General features: G+C 62.4%; 2 protein-coding genes across 4 annotated transcripts; both read right to left on the bottom strand.

Annotated features, from left to right (window-relative positions):
- Positions 1 to 464: 464 nt before the first annotated feature.
- TNFRSF13C (TNF receptor superfamily member 13C) lies at positions 465 to 4,929 on the bottom strand. Of its 3 annotated transcripts, none has more exons than XM_045835113.1 (3): positions 4,765 to 4,929; positions 4,156 to 4,485; positions 465 to 3,707 (listed from the first exon to the last, which is right to left on the bottom strand). In XM_045835113.1, the coding sequence occupies exons 1-3, from the start codon at positions 4,898 to 4,900 to the stop codon at positions 3,526 to 3,528; spliced, it is 648 nt and encodes a 215-aa protein (XP_045691069.1). In that variant the 5' UTR covers positions 4,901 to 4,929; the 3' UTR covers positions 465 to 3,525. The 3 variants fall into 3 exon arrangements, with proteins under 3 accessions (XP_045691069.1, XP_045691070.1, XP_045691071.1); XM_045835114.1 differs by having other exon boundaries at positions 4,156 to 4,395; XM_045835115.1 differs by having other exon boundaries at positions 3,705 to 3,819.
- A 6,751-nt stretch (positions 4,930 to 11,680) lies between these two features.
- On the bottom strand, positions 11,681 to 22,818 carry CENPM (centromere protein M). The gene is made up of 6 exons (XM_045834924.1): positions 22,544 to 22,818; positions 21,906 to 21,985; positions 19,000 to 19,092; positions 17,868 to 17,947; positions 16,670 to 16,761; positions 11,681 to 13,142 (listed from the first exon to the last, which is right to left on the bottom strand). Exons 1-6 carry the CDS (start codon positions 22,598 to 22,600, stop codon positions 13,002 to 13,004), a joined length of 543 nt encoding a protein of 180 aa, XP_045690880.1. The 5' UTR covers positions 22,601 to 22,818; the 3' UTR covers positions 11,681 to 13,001.
- Between the last annotated feature and the right edge of the window lie 538 nt (positions 22,819 to 23,356).

The raw sequence follows: 23,356 nt of genomic DNA, 5'->3' as shown, positions 1-23,356 counted from the left end.
TTCTCCTGTCCGCAGGATGGGCCGTATAACCTCTGTCCATGGACTTGAACTGGTCTCCATTGGCAGGAAAGCAATTCAGCCAACAGGGGCCTTTAAAAAGGTCAAAGCCTTTGGTAGCAACAACTCTGCTTCTGGGAAACAGACTCAGGCAGAGAGTCCTGCATTAGGAGGTGCCCTGGCCTGCCCAGCGCCACACGAGGTGGCCCGGCCCCCGGCCCGTGGCCAGAGCCCGGGACCCTACATATGCTGTGTTTTCCTACACAGGCATACCTATGATAAAGTTTAATTTATAAATTAGGCTCAGTAAGAGATGAACAATTACTAATAAAACAGAACAGTAGATTGTAGTAAAAGTCATGCGAATGTAGCCCCTTTCCAGTGTGTATGGGCGCAGCGCTTTCTGGCACTGCACTGCCATGGGTTAGAACATGTTTTCTGCTAGTGTCTTAAAAAAACAAACAAACTGGCTTTATTTATTTATTTATTTACAGAGAGAATGGGAGGGAGAAAGGAAGGAAGGGAAACACCGACAGGAGAGACAAACATTGATCAGTTGCCTCTCACACCCACCCGAACGGGGAACCGTGATCCAGGCTTGGGCCCTGACCGGGGAATCGAACCGGCGACCTTCCAGTTTGTGGGACGAGGCTCAGCCCGCTGAGCCACACCGGCCAGGGTTCTGTCCATGCCTTGCGCTCACATATGGAATGCTTTTTCCATTCTACCTAACCGCTTACCACGCACCGACAGCAAAACCAGCAGGGATTTCTTTTCCCTCCTTCACAATTTCACAGACAGATTTGTTCTTACTGTAGATCTTAGCGGCTCCAGCACACAATTTCTTTCCCTACCTTATTAAAGGAGAATACTTTTACCTTTTCACTTACAAGAAGCACTTTAAGACTTGACGTATCTTAGAGTCTCGGCATATCAGAATCGCCGGCATCACTACCCTTGGTGCTTTGGGGCCACATTAAGTGAAATAAGGGTGACGTGAATCCCAGCGTTGTTTCTGACAACCGAGATGGCTAAGTGACTGAGGGGCAGGGAGTGGGCACCGCGTGGAGACGCAGGCCGAAGGCAGGTTCACGACTCAGGCAGGGCAGCGCGAGAGTTCGGGGGGCCACTCAGAGCAGCGCGCTGTTTCAACCTCACAAGTTGTTGATGTCTGGACCCTCACATGTGACATTTCCAGGCCGTGGTTGACCCCAGTCAGCCAAAAGTGAAACTGTGGATGGAGGGGGACCACTACACAAACGGACCAGAACCAGATGCCCCAGGGGCAGACTTTCCCAACACAGGCAAGGTTTGCAGCTTGATTACGAAGGACTTAAGGACAAGGGACAGTCGGGACACCAACTCCCAGGTACAGCGCGAGGACAATGACGTAGGCCACCCAGGAGGGGTCTGGGGCTGCTGGGTTGCGGGCCATTTCTCCAGAGCCCCCATCCTAGATTGCTGCCTCAGACCTTACAAAGTGTCTACAAAATGCATGCCTTGATTTTTAAAATAAAAAACATTTGTTTAAAGCAAACACACACACTCACCCCGCCCCCACCCGCTCCCTTCAGGTGCTATTTTAAAGATCGAATGAAGTAATCCTGAGGAGGCTGCTTACAAAACAATGCCCAGGACTGAGAGCCAGAGAGGGAGACCCCTGGGAGGTGGGGTCCCTTTCAGGGGCCGGGGAGACCGACCCTGCTCCTTGCCCACCTCTCCCCTGGCCCCTGCTCCTGGTTCTTCCCTAATAAACCCCCTTCTGTGATTTGCTGGAGGACAGTGACGCCAGGTCTTCTCCTCTGGGCCTCAGTTTCCTCATCTGTAAAATGGGGGGTGGCACATGAGGATTCCCCAAGGTTCCTTCCAGTCCTTCTCCTCTGAGGGTCACGGGCCAGAGAGAACTTCTCACCCAGCCCCCACATTTCAGAAAAGGAAACAGGCCGGAGGGGGAAGCACCCACCAGCCAGGGTTAGCCAGGGCTCGGTCAGCCCGAGGTGCCCGAGGTTTGCATGTCTGGGCCCCAGAGGAGTTTCAACCACTTGCTTCACCTCCAAGGCCCAGCCCCCAGCTCTGGGGCTCCAGGTGGGAAAAGGGGGGTCGGGGTGATGGAGTGGTCAGGAAAAGCTCAGACTCCCGCAGCCCCCGAGACTGGGGAGTAGCCAGGGCCGCCCCTCACCCTCCTGCCTACTGCCTGCCCCCTGGCTTCCTGGAGGGAGGGGCACCTGGGCCGGTTCAGGGAGGGAGCGGGGAGCATGAGACGCAGATGTGAGGGTCCAGGTCCTGAGGGCTCCACATGCTGCCACCTGCTGACTGTCTTCTAGGCAGGAAGCGAGGGTAGTGGCCAGGCAACCCCAGTGTCAAGGCAGGGAGAGGCCAGCAGCCTTGGGAGATGTGTGTAGCCAAGGTCCCACGGCGGGACGGAATGGTCCCCAGAAGCCCCTCTTCGGACTCACACGCAGCCCAGGGATCCTTCCAGGGATGCCGAGCTGTAAGGAGTTCCAAGGACACTATCCAGGGAGGAGTCCCGGCAGGTCCAACCCTGAGAAGCAGGGCTGGCAGGGGAGGCTGACCCGGCGCGCGGTGTGGTCCGGAGCCGGGCAGACCGTCTCAGCCCCAGGCAGGGCAAGCGGCGCCGCTGTCGGAGGAGCAGTTCCATTGGGATAGTGGGTGACCCCAGGGGCTGGCACAGAATGGCCAAGTGACCCCAGCCCTTGGAGAGGGCAGGCCACAGAGAGGAGGGAACTCAAGGGACATCGAGTCCAGCTGGTTCAAGGCCACAGGCCTATGAATGCAGGTCCGGGGCCCTTCCCTGTGCACAGCTGAGTGAGCTTCGGCGGCAGCTGGGACCCAGATGGCACACAGGGGAGCCGCCTGTGTGCCTTGGCAGGCCCGCCCCAGGGGGTGTGGACTTCCTCCCAACAGCGAGCCCTGGGCTCTAGGGGCTGCCCCTGGAGGGCAAATGGCATCATAGGTCCTAGCAGACTGGGCCCAGCTCAGGGTTGCCACCGGGGTGCAGGTACCTCAGAACCAGCACAATCCAGGCTATTTCTTAAAATCGTCTGGTGTTAAATCCCCAGGGGAGCCCATCCGTTGGTTTCTGGTCAGCGTAGCAGCCATGTGCTTTGGCTTAACAGCAGGACAGCCCCGAGAGCAAGGAGTAAAGAAGCACAACGCTCGGCTACATGTCATGCCTCGTCCCACTCGGTCCTTTTCCTAGACTCACTCGGGTTCCCTGGTGCCATCCGTCCGCTCTCTGAAAGCAAACCGCTGCCCGGAGGGCCCCCACTGCGCGGAAGCACAGGTGCTCAGTCACAGCCTTCGAGGGCCCCCGCCCCTGGCAGGGTTTTAGCCCAAACACTGACACGCCGCACACACGCCAGCCCAGCGGGGCAGCTGAGCCTTGTGGTCTGCAGCCTCGGTCCGCCGCGCAGCCTGGTTTTCAGAAAAGGGGTGGGTAGATGCGGGGAGGAATCCCTTGGCCGACGGCTGCAGGGTGGACAAGGGCCACCTCCTGCCCCTTCCTCGCTACGGCTGCTCAGGGCCCGCTGTCTTGGTGGTCACCAGTTCAGTGGAGCCCAGCTCTGTAGCTGGCACAGGGACGCTGTGGGCGGGTGGGCCGGTGGCTGAACTGTCTCTGGGTGGAGGCCAGACGGGGGCTGTGGCATTAGGGGACCCCGAAGAGAGGACCACGACTTTATCCAGGGGCCCTGGGGGGGGGAACGCAGGGTCAGAACTGGGTCACAGCCATCTCCGTCCCTGTTCCGGAGGCCTCTCCGGCAGCACAGCCCTGCCGCTGAGAGGCGAGTGGCTGGAGCCCCACTGCAGAGGGGGAAGAGGGGACACATGACCAGCCCTCAGGACAGGAAGTGCTGAGAGGGCAGCAAAACAGGGGGTGCTGAAGGAGGAGAGAGGAAGTGTGGCAGCCAGTCTGCTCATTCCCGGAGGGGACAGGACAGACCCCTCTCTGCCTGGGGCCTGGGGCTCTTCCTGGTAAGTCTGGGAGGCCACAGCTGTGTCCCTCACGAGAACAAGGGTCTCAGCCAGAGACCCTCAGAGCAGCCCTTCCCCCCTTTTCTGCATGCCCCATGGGGCCATGCCCCCCATTTCCCTTGCCGCCAGCCCTCACAGTGGGACCCTCCCCGACGGGGCACTCACCGTCTTGCTCTCTCTCTGGGGCCTCCGGGGAAGTGGGCCCGCGCGTCCGCTGCCGCCGCCGCCTCAGGGTCACCAGGGCCACCAGGACCAGGACCAGGGCCAGCGCCAGGCCCAGCAGCGCGGGGGCGCCTAGGAGCAGCGCGGGCATCGGCAGCACCGGCTCGGCCTGGGCGGTCGCCCCCGTGCCCACCGACTCCTGCTGCTGCAGCGGGGTCCTGGGCGCCAGGCTGCTCGGCCAGACTGCGAGCGGAGGGGACGGGGAGGGAGGGCAGGGGACACAGGGAGGGGAGGCCCGAGCAGGGAAGAGTGAAGGGTCGGAGGGAGGCGAGGCTGGACGGGGAGGGGACGGGAGGGGAGGGGAGGGGAGGGCCGGGCGTGGAGAGGGTGGGGTCATAGGGAGGGGAGGAGAGAGACGGTGAGGGCCACGTGGGGACGGCCGCTCCCCGCCGGGGCCCCTGCCCGCGACCCCCATCAGCCCTGGGTCCCCCACCCCCGCCCTGGGGCCCGCGCGGCGGTGTGGCGCCGCGGCTCCGGCCGGCGGTGGCGCCGCCCTGCCCCTTCCCGCGAGGCGGCCGGGCCAGCCTGCCGTCGGAGGGAGTCGGCTCTTACCCGAATTCAGCTCGGGCGGCCGGAAGAGCTTGCAGTCCACGCAGGAGCGGACCAGCGCGTCAAAGCACTGAGGCGAGACGCATTTCGTGGGGTCCGGCCCGCTCTGGACCCCCGGGCTCCCCGCCGGCCGCGGCATGCTGCCGCCGCGCCGCACACCCCGCTGGGACTGAGTCTCCGCCGCGGCCCCGCGGGGAGGGACCTGGGAGGGGCCACCCGCCCCGCCCCGCCCCGCCCCGCCCCCCTGCCTGGTGGGGTGGGACGGCTCCCGGCCGGGGACCGGGGCGCTGCACCCCAGACCTTTTCACCCTACCTGCGCTTCCTCCCTTCAACCACTCAACCATCACCCCCGCCCTCTGCTGGGACGGGCGCCAGGGCCGGGGCCTGCTCCTGCGCACAGACCTCTGGGGGGCCTGGTCTGTCCTGCTCCCTAGGCCGCCAGCCCCACCTCCCCCCACACACACCTCTCTCCTCTCCTGGGGAGCCCCCCGCCCCCCCCCAGGCGGAGCTGGCTCAGTTCATGAAACGCACCCCGAGTGCCCACTTTGGATGTGTCCTGAGGGACTTCCACGCTGCCACGCTCGCTGCCCGCTGCCCGCGGCCATGGGCAGCCAGTGGCAGCTGGGACCCCGCTGGCAATGGGGGAGCCGACGCAGGTGCCCCCACGGAGGAAGCAGGGAAGCTTTGGGGCGATGAGGGGGCGTCTGCTGGATGGAGCGGGGTTTAGCTGGGGAAGCTCCATGGAGGAGGGGCCCCGCGGGAGCTCGGGCCTCGAGGCCCAACTGCGGAGGAGGCGCGAGGGGCCGGCGGGGAGCCGTGACTGCCGGCTAAGGAGCTCAGCTGGGCCCGAAGGCACTCGGGAGCTGCGCAGGCTCTGAGCGGAGATCTGCGGGTTAGCGAGGCACCCCTGGCTGGAGGGGAGGGCCCGGAGTGGGTTAAGGGGGGAGGGGGGCAGCGTGCAGAGACAGCTCAGTCTCTGGCTCCTCGGCGGAAGGGAGACGCAGATCAACAGATCAACAGATGGACGAGCAGACCGAGGCCCAGTGGGCAGCGCACCCACCCTGCTCCTTTTCCAGGGCCGTGCGCGCGCTGGGCAGCTCCCCTCCCTGTGTCCCCTGCCCTCACCGCGGCCCCCCCCCCCGTCGGTCTCGTCTCCCCAGGGCTCGGGGTTCCCCACTCGTCCCTCACCCGTGTCTCTCAGACTGAGTCTCAGACAGACACCCGCCGGCTCCCTCAGCCTCCCCCTCCCTGGGGGCAGGGGCTGGCAGAGACCCTCGGGACCGGAGCCCCGGCCTAGCACCTCCTGGGGGCCCACGCCAGCCCCGAAGCACTCCAGGGCTGGGGGCGCAGAGGAAGGAGAAGCAGCCGTCCAGGGGACAGGGAGGGAGCTTGGGGACAGGAGTGGTTCTTTAACACGTGTAAGGCGCAGGGGAACCTTCCAGGCAGAAGGGCGAAGACATGGCGTGGGGGAAGGGGGCACTTTCTCTGGGGACACGCACGGCTGCCGCCTCAGGGGACGCTGAGGAGGGGGCAGGAGGGCGGGAGCCCCAGGCCGCAGGCAGGCGCGGCCTGGTCTCCAGCCACAGGCGCCCTGGCAGCGAGGGGACTTGAGCTTCTTGAGAAGGGGCCGAGCCTCTGGCTGCCGTGGAGGTGCAGACCAGCCGGGCGAGCGGAGCAGGGTTAGGAGGCTGGAGGCTGGCACCGTGGGAGGGCGGGGGGCAGTTCAGGAGACACGAGTGATGCCCTGGAGTAAGCGGAGCAAGGCGGGTCCCCGACGTCTGTCTCGGAGGACCCCGCGGGGCGCACGCAGAGCCCCGAGGCAGCCAGCCTTGAGAAGCCCCAGCCCCTGCCCCAGCCCTGGCCCCTGCCCACGGGCCAGCAACTCCGGGGCAGGAAGGTGTGGGCGGTGGGGCAGCTGCAAAGGAGAAGTGGGTGGTGGGTGTGGGTGGGTAACGAGGGGGCGGAGGAGCGGGGGGTGGGGGCAGCCCAGGCAGGGGAGGCCCTCCCACGGCCGAGGGGTAGAGGGGAGGGGAGACGCCGCCCCCGCCCCTCCCCACTGGGGTTGTTACCTGTCACCCTCGGGACAGCAGACCTCACTCCGACCTCGACCTCGTGCCAGAACTTCCTTTGGGCGGAGCTGGCGGAGGCCTGTGGGGAGCCAGGAGTGGGACCCCCATCCTAGGAGAGGGGGGGCCAGGTCTGGGGTCATTTGTGTGAGCCACCTCTGACCCCTGAGGCAGAGAGCAGAGGAGGGGACCCTCCTGGCCCCGAGCTAGAGTGGGAGAGTGGGAGCCGGGGAGGGCAGCCCTGAGGCCGATGGGGCTCTGTCATTGGACACAAATGTCTGCCTGCGTGGTGCCTCCTTCTGCCTGCCCCCGGCGGGTGGTGGGTGCCGAGGACAGAGCCGGCACCCCCGAGGGCCCTCGGGACCCGCGTCGAGGGGGCGAGCAGGTGCCTGGCCCTGGACAGACCATGGTGCTCCAGCCTCCTAACCAACCGGGGGAGGCGGGGAGGCCTCGAGGCTCTGCCCAGACGACGCAGCAGCTAGAAAGAGAAATGTCGCCGTCAGACTCACGCGCCACGTGTTAGGTTACTCCTCGGTGTATTCTTCTCCTTTCTCATAGCAATTAAGTTTATTCATTTCTTTTTTTAATTGAAAAAACTTATTTTTTATTTTAATCGATGTTCAAGCACAGTTTTCTGTCCTTTACTCCCAGCCCAGCCCTCCCCCATCCCTCCCCCCCCAAGTTTATTAATTTCTTTATTCAAGTGTTCCACGTCGCTTTCCGATTGTGACATGCGACCAAAGAGGGGAGCGTTCAAGTTTCTAAAATCAGTGTGGTTCTCACGAATTTTCCTCATTGTTTCCATAGCGTTTACTTTCAATAAGTGACATCTTCCCCTCCGTGCATTCCTGGGCAGAAAATAAGGGCATTTGCTGCGACAAACCTTCTGATTGAATCTCTTCGTTTTCTCAAGTTTCCATGCACTGATGATTTTTCACAGGATGATTCATTTGGGGTCTGTCAGGGAGAAGGGAGTCTCCCTTGATTTTTCCCCCCCACCCCCCCAAGGGGGCCCGACCTCCAGCACTGGGGCGAGCTCCGTGTTCTGGGAGGGAGGCCGTGAGAACGCAGGGATGACCCAGCACTTGGAAGGGGCCGGCGGGGCCTGTGTTCAGCCAGTCGTGAAGCGTGGCCTGTGCCCTTCGTGCCTTGGGGACAGGGTGGGGGAAGTGGGAAATTCGGGGCCTGTGGGACGGTGTTGTGTGGGGGCAGTCCCTCAGGGCAGGGGGCCCGGCCCCCCCCCCACCCCGCCGGGTCTGGACAGGAAAGTACTCTGGGACCCAGCATGCACTCTCTACTTAGTTAAAAATTAGCTTTATACGTAATTCGTTGAGTAATACCTAAAGACCTTCTCCTGAAAAAACCCTCAAACAATACCCGAGTCTCTGAGTAAGAACAGGCATTTCCGCGCCGTCCCTGGGGTGGGGGGTGGGGGGCGGGGGGCGGTGGGGCATGACTTCTCTTCACTCGGGAGTCTCTCACTCCCGTCCTGTGCCCTGCCTTTCAGCTCTCCGGCCTGCACCTGGGGGAGCGGGTCTGGGCCCTGGCTGGTGTGGCTCAGTGGACTGAGTGCGCCGGCCTGCAAAGCCCCAAAGGTTGTGGGTTCGATTCCTGGTCAGGGCACAGGCCTGGGTTGCGGGCCAGGTCCCTGGTTGGGGGTGTGTGAGAACCAGTCGGTGTATCTCTTGCACATGCATGTTTCCTTCCCTCCCCCTCTCTCTAAAAATAAATACACGCAGGCTTTGTGTTTCATGAAGGGGGTGGCGCGGTGGGAGCCCTCCATCCCCGTGGGTCCGGCAGAGGCCTCTGTCCGCCCTCCGTCTGTTTGCCCAGGTTCCCAGAGCAGGTCCCCCCCCCACCCCCACCTTCTTGAGGAGTTGGCTCTGACAGGCCGGAGGCTGCTAAGAAGGCCCCCTCACTGGGACAGCAGGGAGGAGGTGGCGCTGGTCCTCAGGACACGGGAAGGGGCCAGGGAGCCCCCATCCTGCCCCCTCCCCTTGAACTCAAGTCGCGCAAGGGTCCGCGGTGCCCTGCCATGAAGCGGTCACAGACCCACACCCAGGCTTCCATGGGCCTCAGCCGGCCGTGCTCTCCGCGCCGACGCACAGAGGCTTGCACACACACACACAGGATCGCACACACAGAGGCTTGCACGTGCACACGCTCCAGTACTCCGAGGGGCACTTGCATGGGGGGCATGGGGGGATGTGGGCCCTCCGTGGCTCTGTGTCGGGCTGGAAAGGAGGACCCCTGCCGCCCCTTTCCAACCCCACCCCGTAGTCCCTGCCACGGGGGGGGGGTGGGCGGTGGAGTGCCCACCTTCTGGAAGCCAGGCCTGAAGGTGGGAAGGTGGAAGGAGGCCGTGAGGCCAGGGGGGAGGGGGAGCGGGGAGGGGGAGGAGAAGGGACCCTCCCCAGGGGCCACCCCTCCCTGAGGCCTCATTCCGGGGAGACAGCAGGGAACCTCGGAGACAAGACCTACCTACGTGGTCAGACCATTGAGGCGGTGAGAGGTGCCGGGGAGAGACACCCAGGAGGGAAGGGTGCTGGCAAGTCAGGGAAGGCCTGGCGAGGCCTTGGAACAGGAGGGGGGAGGTGCGAGGGATCCCCAGGGCCATCTGGGGAGCAGCGCCCAGGGCCCAGGGAGCGGGACAGCCACCAGGGGAGTGGCGGAGCACAGGGCCCGCTCTCCCCCAGCCTGGCCCTGCGCCCCCCTTGCCTCAACCCTGTTGGGAGGGGGGTGGCACCAGATCCTCCTTTACAAAGAGGAAAGCCACCCAGCGCAGGGGGGTGAGGAGGAGCCGGGCGGCAGCCCTCACAGGACTCACACCTGGGGCCTCTCCCCGACCGCAGACCAGGGCCCGCCAGGGGCCTGGGGCCGGGCGTAGTACAGGAGGGCAGAGTGCTAGGGGGGGCGTTCATTATCCATCAGACCAGGCACCTACCAAATGTTAGCCCCAGGGCCCCCCAAAAGCCTTTGGCATTCCTCCTGAAGAGGGTGGCCCCAAGGCAGGCTGCGTCCTGCCCAGGTCAGTGACACGGGGGGACTGCCCACCCACTGTCCCTTCCAGAGCTGGTCCTCAGTGGCCTCTGGTCCATAGGGTCCCACTCAGGCGGGACTCAGATCTGGGGCCCTCCACAGTCGCCCCCAGCCCCTTCTCCGCTGTCCCTCGGGTCTGCAAGCGTCAGGGTGAAGTCCTTTCTGGACGATTCTCTGCCCGCCCCCTGTGACCTCGGGGAGCCTGAGGGAGGGCGGGGTGGTCCCTCTGTGCTGGAGTCCTGCCCGGGCAGCCTGGCCCCGCACTAGCTGTGTGCGGGGAGGGGCATGCGGAGGCTGGGCTTTACCTTGGGGGTCCCCAGCTCGCCTCGCCAACCACAGCCCTGGGCACAGCCCGCCAGCCCTTCCGGGCCGCTGTCCGTGGATGGCAGACTCGGGGCATGCACACTGGGTGCCAGCCTCTCTGGTTTTCTGAGCCTGGCAAGAACCCCAGGGGGCTGTGGGGCTCGGGGACAGGAAGTGAGCTGCACCAGGTGACGCTGCAGGTTGGCCGCAGACACCAAGTCAGTGGGACCGAAAGGCCAGGTCCTTTCCCACCGCACCACTTCCCCTCTGTGGCCAGGTCACCCTGTCCCAGCCCCGGCCTTGCCCCCCGACTGCCCCGCCTCTGCTCCCTGAGGGGTAGAAGTGGCAGGTGTCACACTGCAGAGCCCCCTCCTCGCCAGGGGCGCCCTGCTCCCTTGGCAGGGATGGGAAATACCCCCATTGGGGCCAGAATACCAGGGCCTCACAGAAACGTGAGTTCCCAGGGGCGGGCCCAAGGGCTGCCCACAGCCAGGTGGCCTGAGGGGGCAAAGGCACCTCTGACCCTGAACAATCCTCGCCCCCGCCCACCGAGTCTCGGATGCCTCCACCATGCAGCAGGGGCCCCGAGTGCCCCACTCCGTCCTCTGCTCAGAGGGCACGGGCCCAGCAGCGTCCAGGTCCAGTGGAGGGCGGCTCCCAGGGCCGCCCCTCGGACCGGTAGGCTGTCAGTAACTGCCTCCACGTGGCCACCCCGGAGCCACGGCCAGCTGAGAGGTCTGAACACTGGTTCCGACCTTTGTTTAAAACAACGGCTTCTCCTCCTCAGTCCTCCCAACCGGCTGGGGAGGGAGGCCTTCGTTAACCTGACCCCACTCTACAGGTGAGGAAACTGAGGCCCACAAGGACAAGGGACCTGCCTAAGGTCATGAGGTCGGGGAGCAGCCCAGCACTGTTGAGCATGAAGACAGGTCTCCCGGGGCTTCCCCCGGTCAGACTGGCCTCAGGACAGAGGACAGTGCCAAGCAGCCGCACTGCCCGGCCGGCAGGGGCCGCTCAGCTGCCGCAAGAGGCGGGGGCCTCTCGGTCCCGGGACCCCTGCCCAGCTCGCTGGGGCTGGCAGCAGGGACAGCATCGTGTGCCCCCAGCACTTGGGACGGCTTCGACACCCTCGGCGGGAGGATGTGACGCAGCTTCTCTTGTGCAATGGTGCCGGGTGGCACAGAAACAGTGGCGTGGGGACTGGAGGGAGGAGAGGTGGGGACTCGTGCTGGCTGAGGGGCTGCAGGTTGGGGCGTACCGGGAGGACCTCCTTTTGTCTCCAGCAAAGTGACATGCCCAGAAAAGACAGTGGCTGGGTCCGTACTGCCGGGCGTCCTCCCTGGGGTGGGCCAGCCCTGGCCTGCGCCCTGCCCTCCCCCTCACGGAGCGGCCCCGCCCCCAGGTCCCTTGGGACAGGCCCCCAGCAGGGGGCAGCGCTGCCTTCTCAGGCCCAAGGCCCGTGCTCCGCCGCCGAGTCTGCTGTTCGGAGCCTGCCCAGCAGAAGCCCCAGCCTCTGTTCAGCAACTAGCCGCCTAAGGAAACCCCTGGGGGAAGAGGGTTGCAGCCAGGGCCGGGGGGCCGGCCCTGCTGCTGCTGGGCTCCGACTGCGGACACGCCTCGGACTACAGGTCCCGGTTTCATCAGCTGTGAAATGAGAAAGGCCGACCTCACAGGTCTGCCGGGAGGCGGCGGGAGCGACCGTGCGAGGAAAGCTCCGTGGAGCGTGAAGTGCCCTGCCACATGTCCAGTGACATTTGGGGCCTCGACCGAAACATCCTGTGAGGCTGCCCCGCAGACAGGCAGGTGTCCGTGAACCTGAGCACTGGGGGTGGGGCGCCGGGCTGGGTCCCCGGAGGAGGCCACGGGAAAGAAGCCGTGATCTCGGGAACGAGTTGCAGCTGACCCGCCGGCCAATGAAGATCAGGGGCCGGCGCTGCCCAAGGCTCTGGCGGGGCCCTCCCGATGCCTGGGGGGTGCAGGGCAGGCCCTGCCCCAAGGGAGCCAGGACCCGGTTCTTTCCCACCAGACCTCCCGCTCCCCCCACCCCCCAGGCTCCCCTGGGCGCAGCAGCCACAGGGGAGGGCAGGGCCCGGCCGGCCGGCAGGATTCTCGGGTTCAATCGGACCCCAGGGCGAAGGCGTGCAAGGCACGCAGAGCCTCCGGCCGCCAGCCCCGCAGCCAGCCCCTCTCGCTTGGTCCTCACAAGCGGAGGGACCCAGTGGGTCGCCCTGGACGTGCGCCAGTTTCTGAACTCAGCACTCAGCTCGGCGTGATCTCCGGCGAGTCACCGTTCATGGAGCGCGCGCCTGGCAGTAACGCACTTTATTAAGAAACACACGGGCGCGAGCGAGCACGGGGAGCGAAGACGCCAGCTCGGGCCTCCCCGTCGTCGCTCGGTGCGGGCCCCCAACGCGTGGAAAGGGAGCACGAGCTCCAGCACCGCCCGGGGAAGCCGAGGCTCCGGGAGGCAACGACCAGGTGCTCTAAGAACAGCCAGGCCCAGACGTGGAGGCGGGCTGGGTGGGCCCACCGAGGCCAAGACCCCCCGCCCGTGCCCGCGCCCGCTCTCAATGCTTCCGAGTCAGCTCCTCCGCAGCACGGAAGCGGTGGATGGGACCAGTGGCGTTCCAACTGGTTTTGGCCACAGGCTCCGTGTTCACAGGAAGTCCTGAGTGGGGATGGACCCTGTCTGATGGATAAAGCCGAGTGAGTGAGTGGGGTTGTGGGGGTGGGAGGGGGGCTGGGCCCACGGCTGGGCTCCCCCACAGCACGCCCCGCTGGAGCACGGAGTCGGGGTCCCCCGGGAGAGCCGCCCCGCTGGCCCGGGGACCGTCACAGGCCCTCTGCGGAGGGGTTCTCGGAGGTGCCCATCAGGGACAGCAGGTTCAGGGCCGACACGCCGGGCACGTGGCCGGCGCAGACCTGCAGCATGCGGACCAGGCGCTGCGCCATGCTGACTCGGAAGCCGTCCACCTGCGGGGAAGAGCAGAGGACAGGGTCAGGGCGGCCGCACGGACCGCCAGGGGGGGCCCGCGGTCCGAGACGTGGGGACAGACTGGCGCACCACTGCCCCTCACGGCCGTGCTCTCGGCCACGGCACACCTCTCCAGGCGGCTTCCAAGTCCTCCTAGCGCCCTCCAGGGACACCCGAGACGGCGGGCCCTGTTCCGGAGGAGACAGGGGCTCACCAGCGGGACCGGTGCGGCGGGCAGACTGCCCACCCAGAGTCGCACTCAGCGACCACAGCCACAGCGGTGGGGCCTCGACCAGGGGCCAGCCCCTGGAGCTCCCTTACCAGGGTCTGAGAAACACGCCCCCAGGGATGGGGTGGAGGGGTGGACAGAGAGCGCCCTCCCTGGGTCGGGGAGACACCACCAGCAAAGAGCCCCTTTTTTGGGGCTTCTGTGGGCCGCAGGGTCCCGAGGCGCCGCGGGGTGAGGATGCCCCAGGGCCCGGAGCCGGGCAGGTCAGAGGCCCTCCCCAGGCGGCTGTGGACGAGCAGAGTGGCGCTCAGCGGTCCTCCCCTGGCCGGCGGCGGCCTTGGAAGCATCCCCCCCTTCCCCGGCTCCCTCTCCAGCTGTCCAGCCAGTGGCCCAAACTAGAGAGCCAGGCGCCCTCAAGTCCTCCCGCTCACGCTCCCCCCCCCTCCCCGGTCTGTCCCCTGTCACGTCCTCGGTCCTGAACCCAGAGCTGGAGTCGCGGTCCTCACGGCACCAGTGTCGCTCTCACCGGACTCCCCGGTGGAATCCCACGCAGCCCCTTGCCCCCCGCCAATGGCTTTTTGTCCCTTGCCCCAGGACCCCACCCCCGGTCCCCCAGCTCCCCTCCCCCTGCCCAGGCTACTCCCTCCTCTTTGTCCAAAGTCTAAATGCGGGGGCCCCAGGGCTCCCACTCCCTACGGGCCCCAGGGCTCCCGCTCCCTACGTGACCTCTTCCGGCCCCGCGTCTCTGAAACCATCTCAGTCCCAGACGGCCTCTCCAGACCCTTCCTCCGAGTGCCAGACGCACACACCAGCTGCCCACTCCATGCCTGCGCAGACCACTGAGAGACACCTTCACCTAACTTGTCCAGCGCGGAGCCCCGGGGTCTCCATCTCAGCCAGAGGCCGAAAGCTCCAGAGTCGTCCTCGACTCTTCCCACCCACACCTCGCGCCCAGGCCACCGGCACCTTCTACTGGCACCACCCTGGGCCCTTTGCCCCAGACGCCACCGAGTCCAGGCCGCTGCTAACTCTTCCGGAAACAGCCCCTGGGCCCACCTCCATCCGCCCCGCGTCCGCTCAGCCTGCCCTCCTCCCAACAGCTGCAGGGACCCATCTGAAACCCAAGTGCGACCACACCTGTCCCTGGCCCCACACCTGCGGTGGCTCCAGCGTTGCTGAGAGTAAAAGTCCCGGCCCTTCCTACGCCCCGCAAGGCGCCACCGACCTGGCCACACCGGCACTCTGGCTCGCCTACCGCTGCTCCGCCCCTGGTTCGCCTTGCGCGGCTGCGGAACCTTGAACACAAGGCAAGTCCCCTTGAACTCAGGGCCTCCGCACCTGCTGCGTCTCCTGCCGCCAGCGCTTTCTCTGCGGGCGCCCCCACGAACTGCCTTTGTCTTTGCTTACAGGCCGCTTTCCAATGACCCCGTCCCCGTCGCCCCACCTAAATCCCACCGCCTCACCAACCCCGGCCACGTCACCGCCCGCTTGCTAACGCACGGCGCACTCTACGCCCGCTTCCTCCACCAGAATGGAACCGGGACTTTTTTTTTTTACCGTTTTGTTCTGTGATGCATCCCGAGTGCCTAGAAGAGTGCTTGGCACTCCGCAGACATGTGAGAAATGCTGTTGAATAAACCCTCCTGCTCGGAAATACACCTGCAAGCGCCTGACCTCGCCCGGGCCCCACAGCCGGCCTCCTGCCCCGGGCCAGGCCTCCCCCAGTCCGCACGCCGCACTCCAGAGACGTGGCCCGCAAACCCAAGTCTGACCCATCCCCACGGCCTCTGTCGCCCACAGGAAGGAAGGACTTAGTCCCCCTGCCTGGCTTCAGAAGCTCTGCAAGCTCTGGTCTGTTGCATAAGTAATTGGCTGGTGGAGCTCAGCAGGCTCTGAGAGGGCGGTGCCAACGCCTGGCGTGTCTGCGTTCTCACGGACCCGCTCCGGCCCTGTCCGCAGGGCGAGGGAACAGGTTCGCTGGGCGAACCCCACACCTCGGAGTGGGTTCCTCTGCGTAAAATGGGGCGACAACTGTTGCCACGCAAAGTCCTCCCAATACGGTGCGGCCCGAACTTGATGAGTGGAGGTTCTGTGCCCTGAAAAGGTGGACGGCAGGAGGACAACAGACCTCTTTCCAGAGCTCAGGCTCCAGGGTAACCCAGGCCCTGGTGTGGCCTGCCACCCACTGGCCACACGCAGAACTGCACCCCCGCCACAAGGTTAGCGGGCACCCCTGTGCCCCTGCCCTTTCTGCCAACAGTCAGATTCTGCTACTACTACTGACATCTCTTGCCTGCACTCATAATGCTCAATTTCACTTAGGTGTTGATAAAATAAAAAGAAGCAACTGTTGTCTCGCTCCAGTCCACAGATGCCTGAATTCTCCTCTCAGATCAGAGGAGTCCACAGGCGCTGGAATAAGAACCCCCGATCCAAACGGCGGTGGAGGACCGCACGCTGACTCAGTTCTCTCTGCGTTACATCACTGCGCCTTTGCGGGGGGGGGGGAGGGGGGTGCAAGAAGTAGAACAGACCAGAAACACAAGTCTTCTAAATGAACTTCAAGGCCAATACACAGACCCCCAAACCACCTGAGCAGCCCAGGCCCTGGGGGCCTCCGCAGACCTCCCCAAAAGCCGGCAGGATTTCTACTGCAGAAGGAGAGGCTGAAGAGAAAAAGAAAAGACAGCAGAAATCTGCTCGGCACCGCCCACGATGAGGGCTCACCTTGAGAGAAACGCCACCAGAGTCAGGGCAGAACCAACACCAGAGGCGTCCCTCCAACATCCGCCCGCCCGCGCCCGCCGGCCCCCGCCCCGGGCTGGGAATGGACAAGGTCTGCAATCAGAAGCGTGAGGGCGCGCCGGGCACTCCAGCTGCCGGGGCACGCGAGGATGCACTGGGTGACGAGACAGACAGGTGCCTAGCCCCACGCACTTACCCCCCTCGTGGGAGAGGGAGGCATTTACTGGCACCCACAGATAAACACCCGCGGCTCAGTTACGAGGGCAGAAAACACAGCAAAAGGAGAAGCAAGGTGACAAGGGATAGCACCTGGCATGTAAGAGGCACTCACGATGAATGAATGTCATCACTCCACGGCACATTTGTGTCCCCAAGGCGTAGGAGGGCCCGCCCAAGTCACAGCCAGGGGGCGGACACGCCAGGATTCAAACCAGGACCCTGTGTCTGCACATCAGGACCCCTCCCTCGGCCCTCGGGGCTCCTCCAAGGAGCAGTCCTGCGAGCCCACTGTGCGCGGACTGCTCCTCCCCGCGCCCGAGTGCCAGTCCTCACCTCCAGGTCACAGAAGAGCAGGGGGCTCCGGTAGGCCTGGGCCAGCCTCAGCACGGTGTTCCGGTGCACGCTGCAGTGACTGTCCCGCCCGGCTGCAAAGAAGCCGAAAGTGCCACAGCGGTGATCTCTGCCTGTCTGGCTGCAACCAGGGTGCCCCGGGCAAGGCGAGGGCACCCCCTCTCCAGCCCCAGGCTCTGATTGACCCCAGGTTCTGCTTGGTGGTGGGGGGAGACTGTCCTGTCCCACCTTCTCTTCAGGTCGCCAAGATGGTCAAATTAGACAATAAAGCCAAAAGGACTTTGAGCTCGAATGCTAGGAAAACGAGGTCCCCTCATCTGTAAGATGAGGGTCACGAGAGCTGCGCCCCACTGACTGAGCACGCTCAGCGACCTGGCATTCCTTTATTCACAGAGGCTTCTGGACAGTAGTCTGCACCAGGCCCTTCCCAACAGGAGCGCCAGTTCCGCTCGGGGTAGTGCAGGTGGGTGCCCGAGGGCCCGGCCTGCGGGGCTGGGCGGGGAGGCTTCCCCCAGGACACGGAAAAGAGGGGCTGGCTAGACGGAAGAGGCGGAGAGCGTGAGAGGGAAGGCATGTGGCTCAGGAACACGACACCCAGGCCCGCCTCTCAGCTCCACCGCGTTCTCGCTGTGGGGCCTTGGGCAAGTCACTTAGCCAGTTTCCTCAGCTGTCCAAGAGACAGCTGCCCCTACTGCACAGGGCTGCTTGTCTCGAAGACTAGTGCCACAGAATCAAGGCACTTGCAACAGTGTCTGGCGTACAGCGAGCACTCGGCGAAGGTCAGCTACCGTCATTCCGCTGTTAACGATGCAGAGTAGCAGTGGCAGCAGGGCCCACTCAGATACTACAAGCCGAACCAGGGAACGAGAGACCGGGCAGGAAGGCGGCGGCCCAGCTGCAGACAGGCCGTGCCTTTGCAGGGGTTTGGGCTTTACTCTAGAAAACCACCAGGCGACTCTGAGCTACGCCCTCAGCAGGGTTAGCTCGGCGGCAAGCCCTGCTCAGGGGCGCTCTCAGGAAGACCGACACCAGGTCGGATTCCAAAGCCCGTGTTCTCTCCTTCCGCCAGGCCGCCTGAGCGAGGAGTCTACCCCACCGCCAGCTGCCCTCGGCGGGGGGCGGGGGGCAGGGTGAGCGGTGGCGGGCAGTGGCAGGCAGTGGCAGGCAGGGGCGCACTTACCGCCCGTGGCGAGGAAGCCCACCTTCCCCAGGAAGAAGGCGGCGTCCACGTGGCGCAGGGACTCCTCCACATTCTGAAGGCTGCGGCCGCGGCGCCAGGGCAGGGACAGAAAACAAAGGGAGGACAAACCTTACCACGGCGAACCCAGAAGCCCCCGCTCCTCACCCCGCAGAGGCCAGGGGAGGACGGGAGGGTGACAGGACACTGCCCCGCAGTGACACTTTCTCCTTGCATTGTCTGCGTTCAGTTAGGGGGCCACTCAAGCCTGCAGGAGAGTGGCGTGAGCGTGGAGGTGGAAGTGCTGGCTCCCTCTCTGGCGCCGCCCTTCAGTCCCCTCCCCCCAGAGGGAGCTGCTGCCAACAGTGTGGGCTGTAACTCTTCTAGAATGTTTCACGTGCAAATACAGACAGGGACGGGTAGGTACGGGCGTCTCACTGGGCGTAGCTGGCTGTGCCACATGTGTCTCATTCCGTGGAACGACCACGGCGCCACCGTTTTCCCAGTGACGCGCGTTCCCGTGGCCCCCACGTCCTCCTCGGCGCGGACACGCTGCACGAGCACCCGCTCACACGCATCCTCGCGCGTCCACGCAAATGTGTCAGTGGGGCAGTAGCTCGGCCGGCCGGGGCACGGCGTGCGTCTTTTAAAAATACCTGCAGGTCCTGCCGAGTTGCCTTCCAATCAGGTTGCCGTGTTTGAACCCAACACCTTGTTTAAACACTCCCACCTTTACCTGGCTAACTCCTCGCCTCTCACCTTTCCAGTGTCACCTCCACCACCAGAAAGTCCACCCTGACTGAGTCCTGGGAGTCAGAGGTCGTGTGGGCTTCACCAGCATTCCCAAGTCCAGCCTCCTGCCCCAAGGGCTAGGAGCACGTGAAGGACAGGGGTCTGTGTCATTCGTCACTGGCCTGCCACCAGGGATGCAGGGCAGACCCCAGAGAGCCTCAGCTAAGCGACAGGGACGCTGCTAGGATGTATCCGTGTCTTCTGAACACCCTGCGCCGGCCACCGGCTCCCCAGGCAGCCTCTCCCCGCCTCTCCGCTCCCCATCATAAGCGAGGCCGCTGTCCTAGTGCGCGCCTCTGCCAGGTCCCCCTGAGCCCCGACAGCCCCCGCCGCTGGCTCTCACCTGTATTTGCTGTGGAGGTTGACCACGAACACAATCAGGTCAATTCGGGGGCGCGTCACATTGGAAGGCAGAGGGAGGGACTGCGCCAAGTGGCTGAAAGAGACATTGCATGACATTCCCGTGACCACTCCCATGCTGTCCTTCGGAGAAGAGGAGGCCGTCAAAGGTGCCTCACCTGTGCACCTGACGCCTCGTGGGGGGACCCCTGGGGCAAGCACAGGGCAGGGCGGAGCCGGTCCTGCCCGGACTGCCTTCTCCCGGCTCCTCTGCCGGAGAGGGGCTGTTCAGTCACTGCCTCGCAGGGGGCAGTTTTGGGTGGAGGGGGGCGCGAGGCTGGCGAGCCACACCGCCGAGAGGGGCACCGGGCTCAGAGGATGGTGTGTTGACCGTGGAGTTTAGGGGTAAGGCGGAGCTCCCTGGGAGTGTGACAGACAGGGCTCAAGTTCCAGTTCTGCCGACTGGCAGCGGTGTGACCTTGGACACGCCACCCTCGTCATTCTCATCGGGACTCAGTCTCTGTTGTCAAATCCCCACGGAAGGTTTTCCTTGGACCCTCCACTTCCGCCCATCTCCACATGTCCCTACTACCCACCTCCCCCACCCAGCATCCTCCCGTTCAGGAAACACCGAAAAGCACAAAAAACATGAAAGCTAAATTGCTAGTATTAATTAACATTAGAGCATTTTTCTGAACATGTACGCAACATCATGGTCATGTACGTAACGTACTATACACATTCAGACACTAGAGTAGATATACTCTAAAATAGGACAATAGTATTAATTTAATTTTATCTGCATTTAATAAAGGCAAAAAATATAAAGTAGAACTGAAAAAAAAACAGATGAACTTGGATAAATTATTTTTTAATCAGAGACTGTTTCCTGAAAGGACCCAATTAAGAAAAAAATTATGAAAAAGTTAGTAAATTGGTATCATTTTAAACCGCACGTTTGAATTTTCTCTGTATCGCACTGATTATTATAAAAAATGAGAAAATTAACATTCTTATATCTTGCCCTACCATTTGGACAAGACATATTATTATGGTTGTTATTATTATATATATTCACAGTTTGCTCTGACCATGACCTTGGGCCCACACTGATGAGGCCGCCACCCTGGGACATTGCAGGTCACCATGGGAGGGACAAAGGGCACTGAGGACAGCTCACTGTCAATTAAACAGTTCACCAAAAAAGAGACAAATCATTTTTCTGCTTAGAACTCATTGGCCAGAACTACCACTTGGCTCCACAAAACCAAAGAAGCTCAGAAGGCGCAGTCCGGTTCCTGCTGTGCGCTCCAGACGCAGCAGCTGGAAGTGTCTGGCGACAGAGTGAACCGATGCTCGATGCCCGCATGGGGATCTGCCTTTCCGGCTGGGCAGTCTGAAGAATCATTTACCCTTGAAGTTCAGTAACTTACCTCGACATGAAGTGTTCTGTGTCCATTTTTCCTGGAATAAGGTGTACAGTCCCCTTATCATGGAAAAATTAAACTCTTTACTCATTCCAGGGATGTTTTCTTCTACTACATCTTTAAACATTTTTGTGATTTTCTCAAATCTTTCTTCTTTGTAGGTAATGAAGTGCTGAGTTACACCTCCTCTGATGTTGCTGTTTCTAGTCGTTCGATTGCGCATTGTACTATTTTCAGCCCGTTTTTGCCCTTAGGTCTGCAACTTCCCTTTTTCTGTCATTCTGTTGTTCTGTCATCTGGTCTTCGAATGCCCCTTAGAATTTCGGTTTCCATCCCTGACCGGTGTGGCTCACTTGGTTGAGCGTCATCCAGCAAAGCCAGTCTGATTCCTGGTCAGGGCGCGTGCCTGGGTTTCGGGTTCAGTGCCTGGTCACGAGAAGCAACCAATGGATGTTTCTCTCCCTCCCTTACTCTCTCCCTAAAGATAAATAAAATCTTTTAAAAAATATTCAAGTTCTTACTAAATTTCTCAGCAGCACAAAACGTCAAGAAGGAGCTTCTTTTTCGAGAGTGGGGTCTCCATCAGATTTCTGCACGTCATGTTCCTTGCCCTTTTCCAGCAAGGGTTTCCACGACACTTCTTTCTGCCTTGCCCGATATAGGCCAATTTGTCCACGTTTCCCATTTACCCTGGTGCTAACTGGATGAACTGTTTAAAAAAATAGTCCTTTCCTATTTCTAAGTTATGGGTTTGAGACGGTTGTTTGTGTTCAATGTTCTGTGGCCTGAGAGCCTGGCCAGATGTGTACGGCAGATGGATCCATGGACGGTCTTTCATCAGAGATTTGTGCAGGTGCCGTATCAGGATTTACTCTACCTAGTAAGGCGAGTCTCCAGTTCCCATGGAGGAAATGCTCTTTAGATTTGGATCGTCCTCCTTCAACACGGACCGTGGAAGTTTCTCCATCTGTCATGGCAGACATCACCCCCACACATACAGCAGTTGACTCCCTCAGCAGCTGTTTCTACTTCCCATCAGGTTAGAAGGAAAACAAATTATACTTCCCTTCATCACTTTTCTCCAAATTCGGGGGATACATCTATGCTGTGGCAGGCGCTGCTCAAGGCACTGGGGATTCACCAGGGAGCAAAAGCCAAAGGCCCTGGCCTCAAGAGGCTGACCTTGGGGTCCATGGGCGTGGTGGGTTGGAAACACGTAAAAGAACAGGTGAACAAGGAACTTTCTTGCGGTGACAAATCTTAACGAGGAAGAGAACCAGTATATGGCAGAGAGTGACGGAGGATACCTTAGTTGGGGTGCTACCAGACGCCCGCAGGGTCAGCGAGGGCAGACCGAGCGTTAACGATGGTTAAGGGGTTGGCCAACCTGCCCCACCTTCTCCCGCCTCGGGCGGCTCCTCCGCTCTCCCTCGCACCCAGGCCACAGCCGAGCGATCGGACAACCCCAACCTCAACTACTTACACCTTCAGGTCGGAGGCGCAGTCCTCCTTGAGAATCGAATCGGCCAGCTGCTGCAGAAGAGCATCCTCCGTGCCCACCAGCTGCCCAGAGAGAGAAGGCGGCCGATTGGTACCTGGGCACAGCAGTCCCTCTGGAGGGCATGGGGATCTGGGCGCGGACCGAAGGTGGCCGCGACTCCCAGGATTCTGGCTCCAGCGCGCAGGGCGCTATTTACCGAACGAGCACTCTGCTAGGTACGGGTGGAAGACACCACTCGGGTCTTGTTGCTACAGCACTCATTGCCTTCCGCACCCTCCCTCGGCCTGCTGGACCATTCCGGGAGCCCTCCGCGACCCGGGAAAGCTAAGTCCCCGCCCCGCGCGGACCTTAGCCACTTAGCTACCTATCCGGCGCGCGGGCTCCCCAAGCCAGAAACCAATCACAAACCGGAAAAGAGCCCGCCGCGCACCTATTGGTGAGGAGGCGACTCTCGGCTTCAGAGGGAGGCTACTCTGATTGGTTCAGAATGTGGCTATCCCGCCCACCACACCCCTGACGGAACCGCGAGGGCCAGCACCGGGAGAGCGCAGAGAACCGCGTAGCTGAAGCACAGCCAAGGAGGAAAGGTGGGCGAGGGGAGCCGGGCTGCCGACGCCTACCAATATGGTGGCCGTGTTGAGGCCAGGCAGCTGGTCCTGAGGCCGCAACACCGCCATCCCAGTCGCAGGCCAAATCGTTATTCGGGCGGCGCGCGGCTAGCTTTCAAACCGTGCTGCAGCCCAGCCCCTGCACTCCCTGAGGAACACGTGACTCTCCCTGGGCGGGGTTTCGCGGAGCGGGGCGGAGCCTTCTTAAAGGAAATGCTCCGTCCTTTTCTGAGCGGGTGTTCCAGCGCTGGCCTCAGACCTTGCAGGTGCTGCCCATGGGACAGGCCTCCTAGTTCACGCCTCGGAAAAAGAAGGCCTTCAGTGATTCATTAGTTCACTTCTGCTCATTCATGCGCATTCACCCTACTCCTGATTCTTTCCAAACCTGCCCCTTCCCCGTCTTCCCTATCTCAGTCGACTCCAACCTTGCAGCTGTTCCAGAACAAAACCTTGGGGTCATTTTTGGCTCCTCTCAACTCACTGCCAGCCCTTAAGCGAGCTTACGGGTTCTACTCTTTTTTTTTTTTAAGATTTTATTTATTTATTTTTGGAGAGGGAAGGGATGGAGAAAGACAGAGAGAGAGAAACATCAATGTGTGGTTGCTGGGGGCCGTGGCCTGCAACCCAGGCATGTGCCCTGACTGGGAATGGAACCTGTGACACTTTGGTTCACAGCCTGCACTCAATCTACTGAGCTACGCCAGCCAGGGCGGGTTCTACTCTTAACATGCATCCAGAAGCTGACCACTTCCCACTGCCTCCCCTACTTCTTCCACTACCACCAGGACAAGCCACTGCCGTCTCCCACGGGGACTACTGTAACGG

This window comes from Phyllostomus hastatus, unplaced genomic scaffold, assembly GCF_019186645.2.
Source record: "Phyllostomus hastatus isolate PE091 unplaced genomic scaffold, TTU_PhHast_1.1 phas_contig_198, whole genome shotgun sequence".
NCBI classification, from domain to species: Eukaryota; Metazoa; Chordata; class Mammalia; order Chiroptera; family Phyllostomidae; genus Phyllostomus; species Phyllostomus hastatus.
Note: the sequence above shows the minus strand (reverse complement) of the source record. Positions and strands in the feature narration are given on the sequence as shown.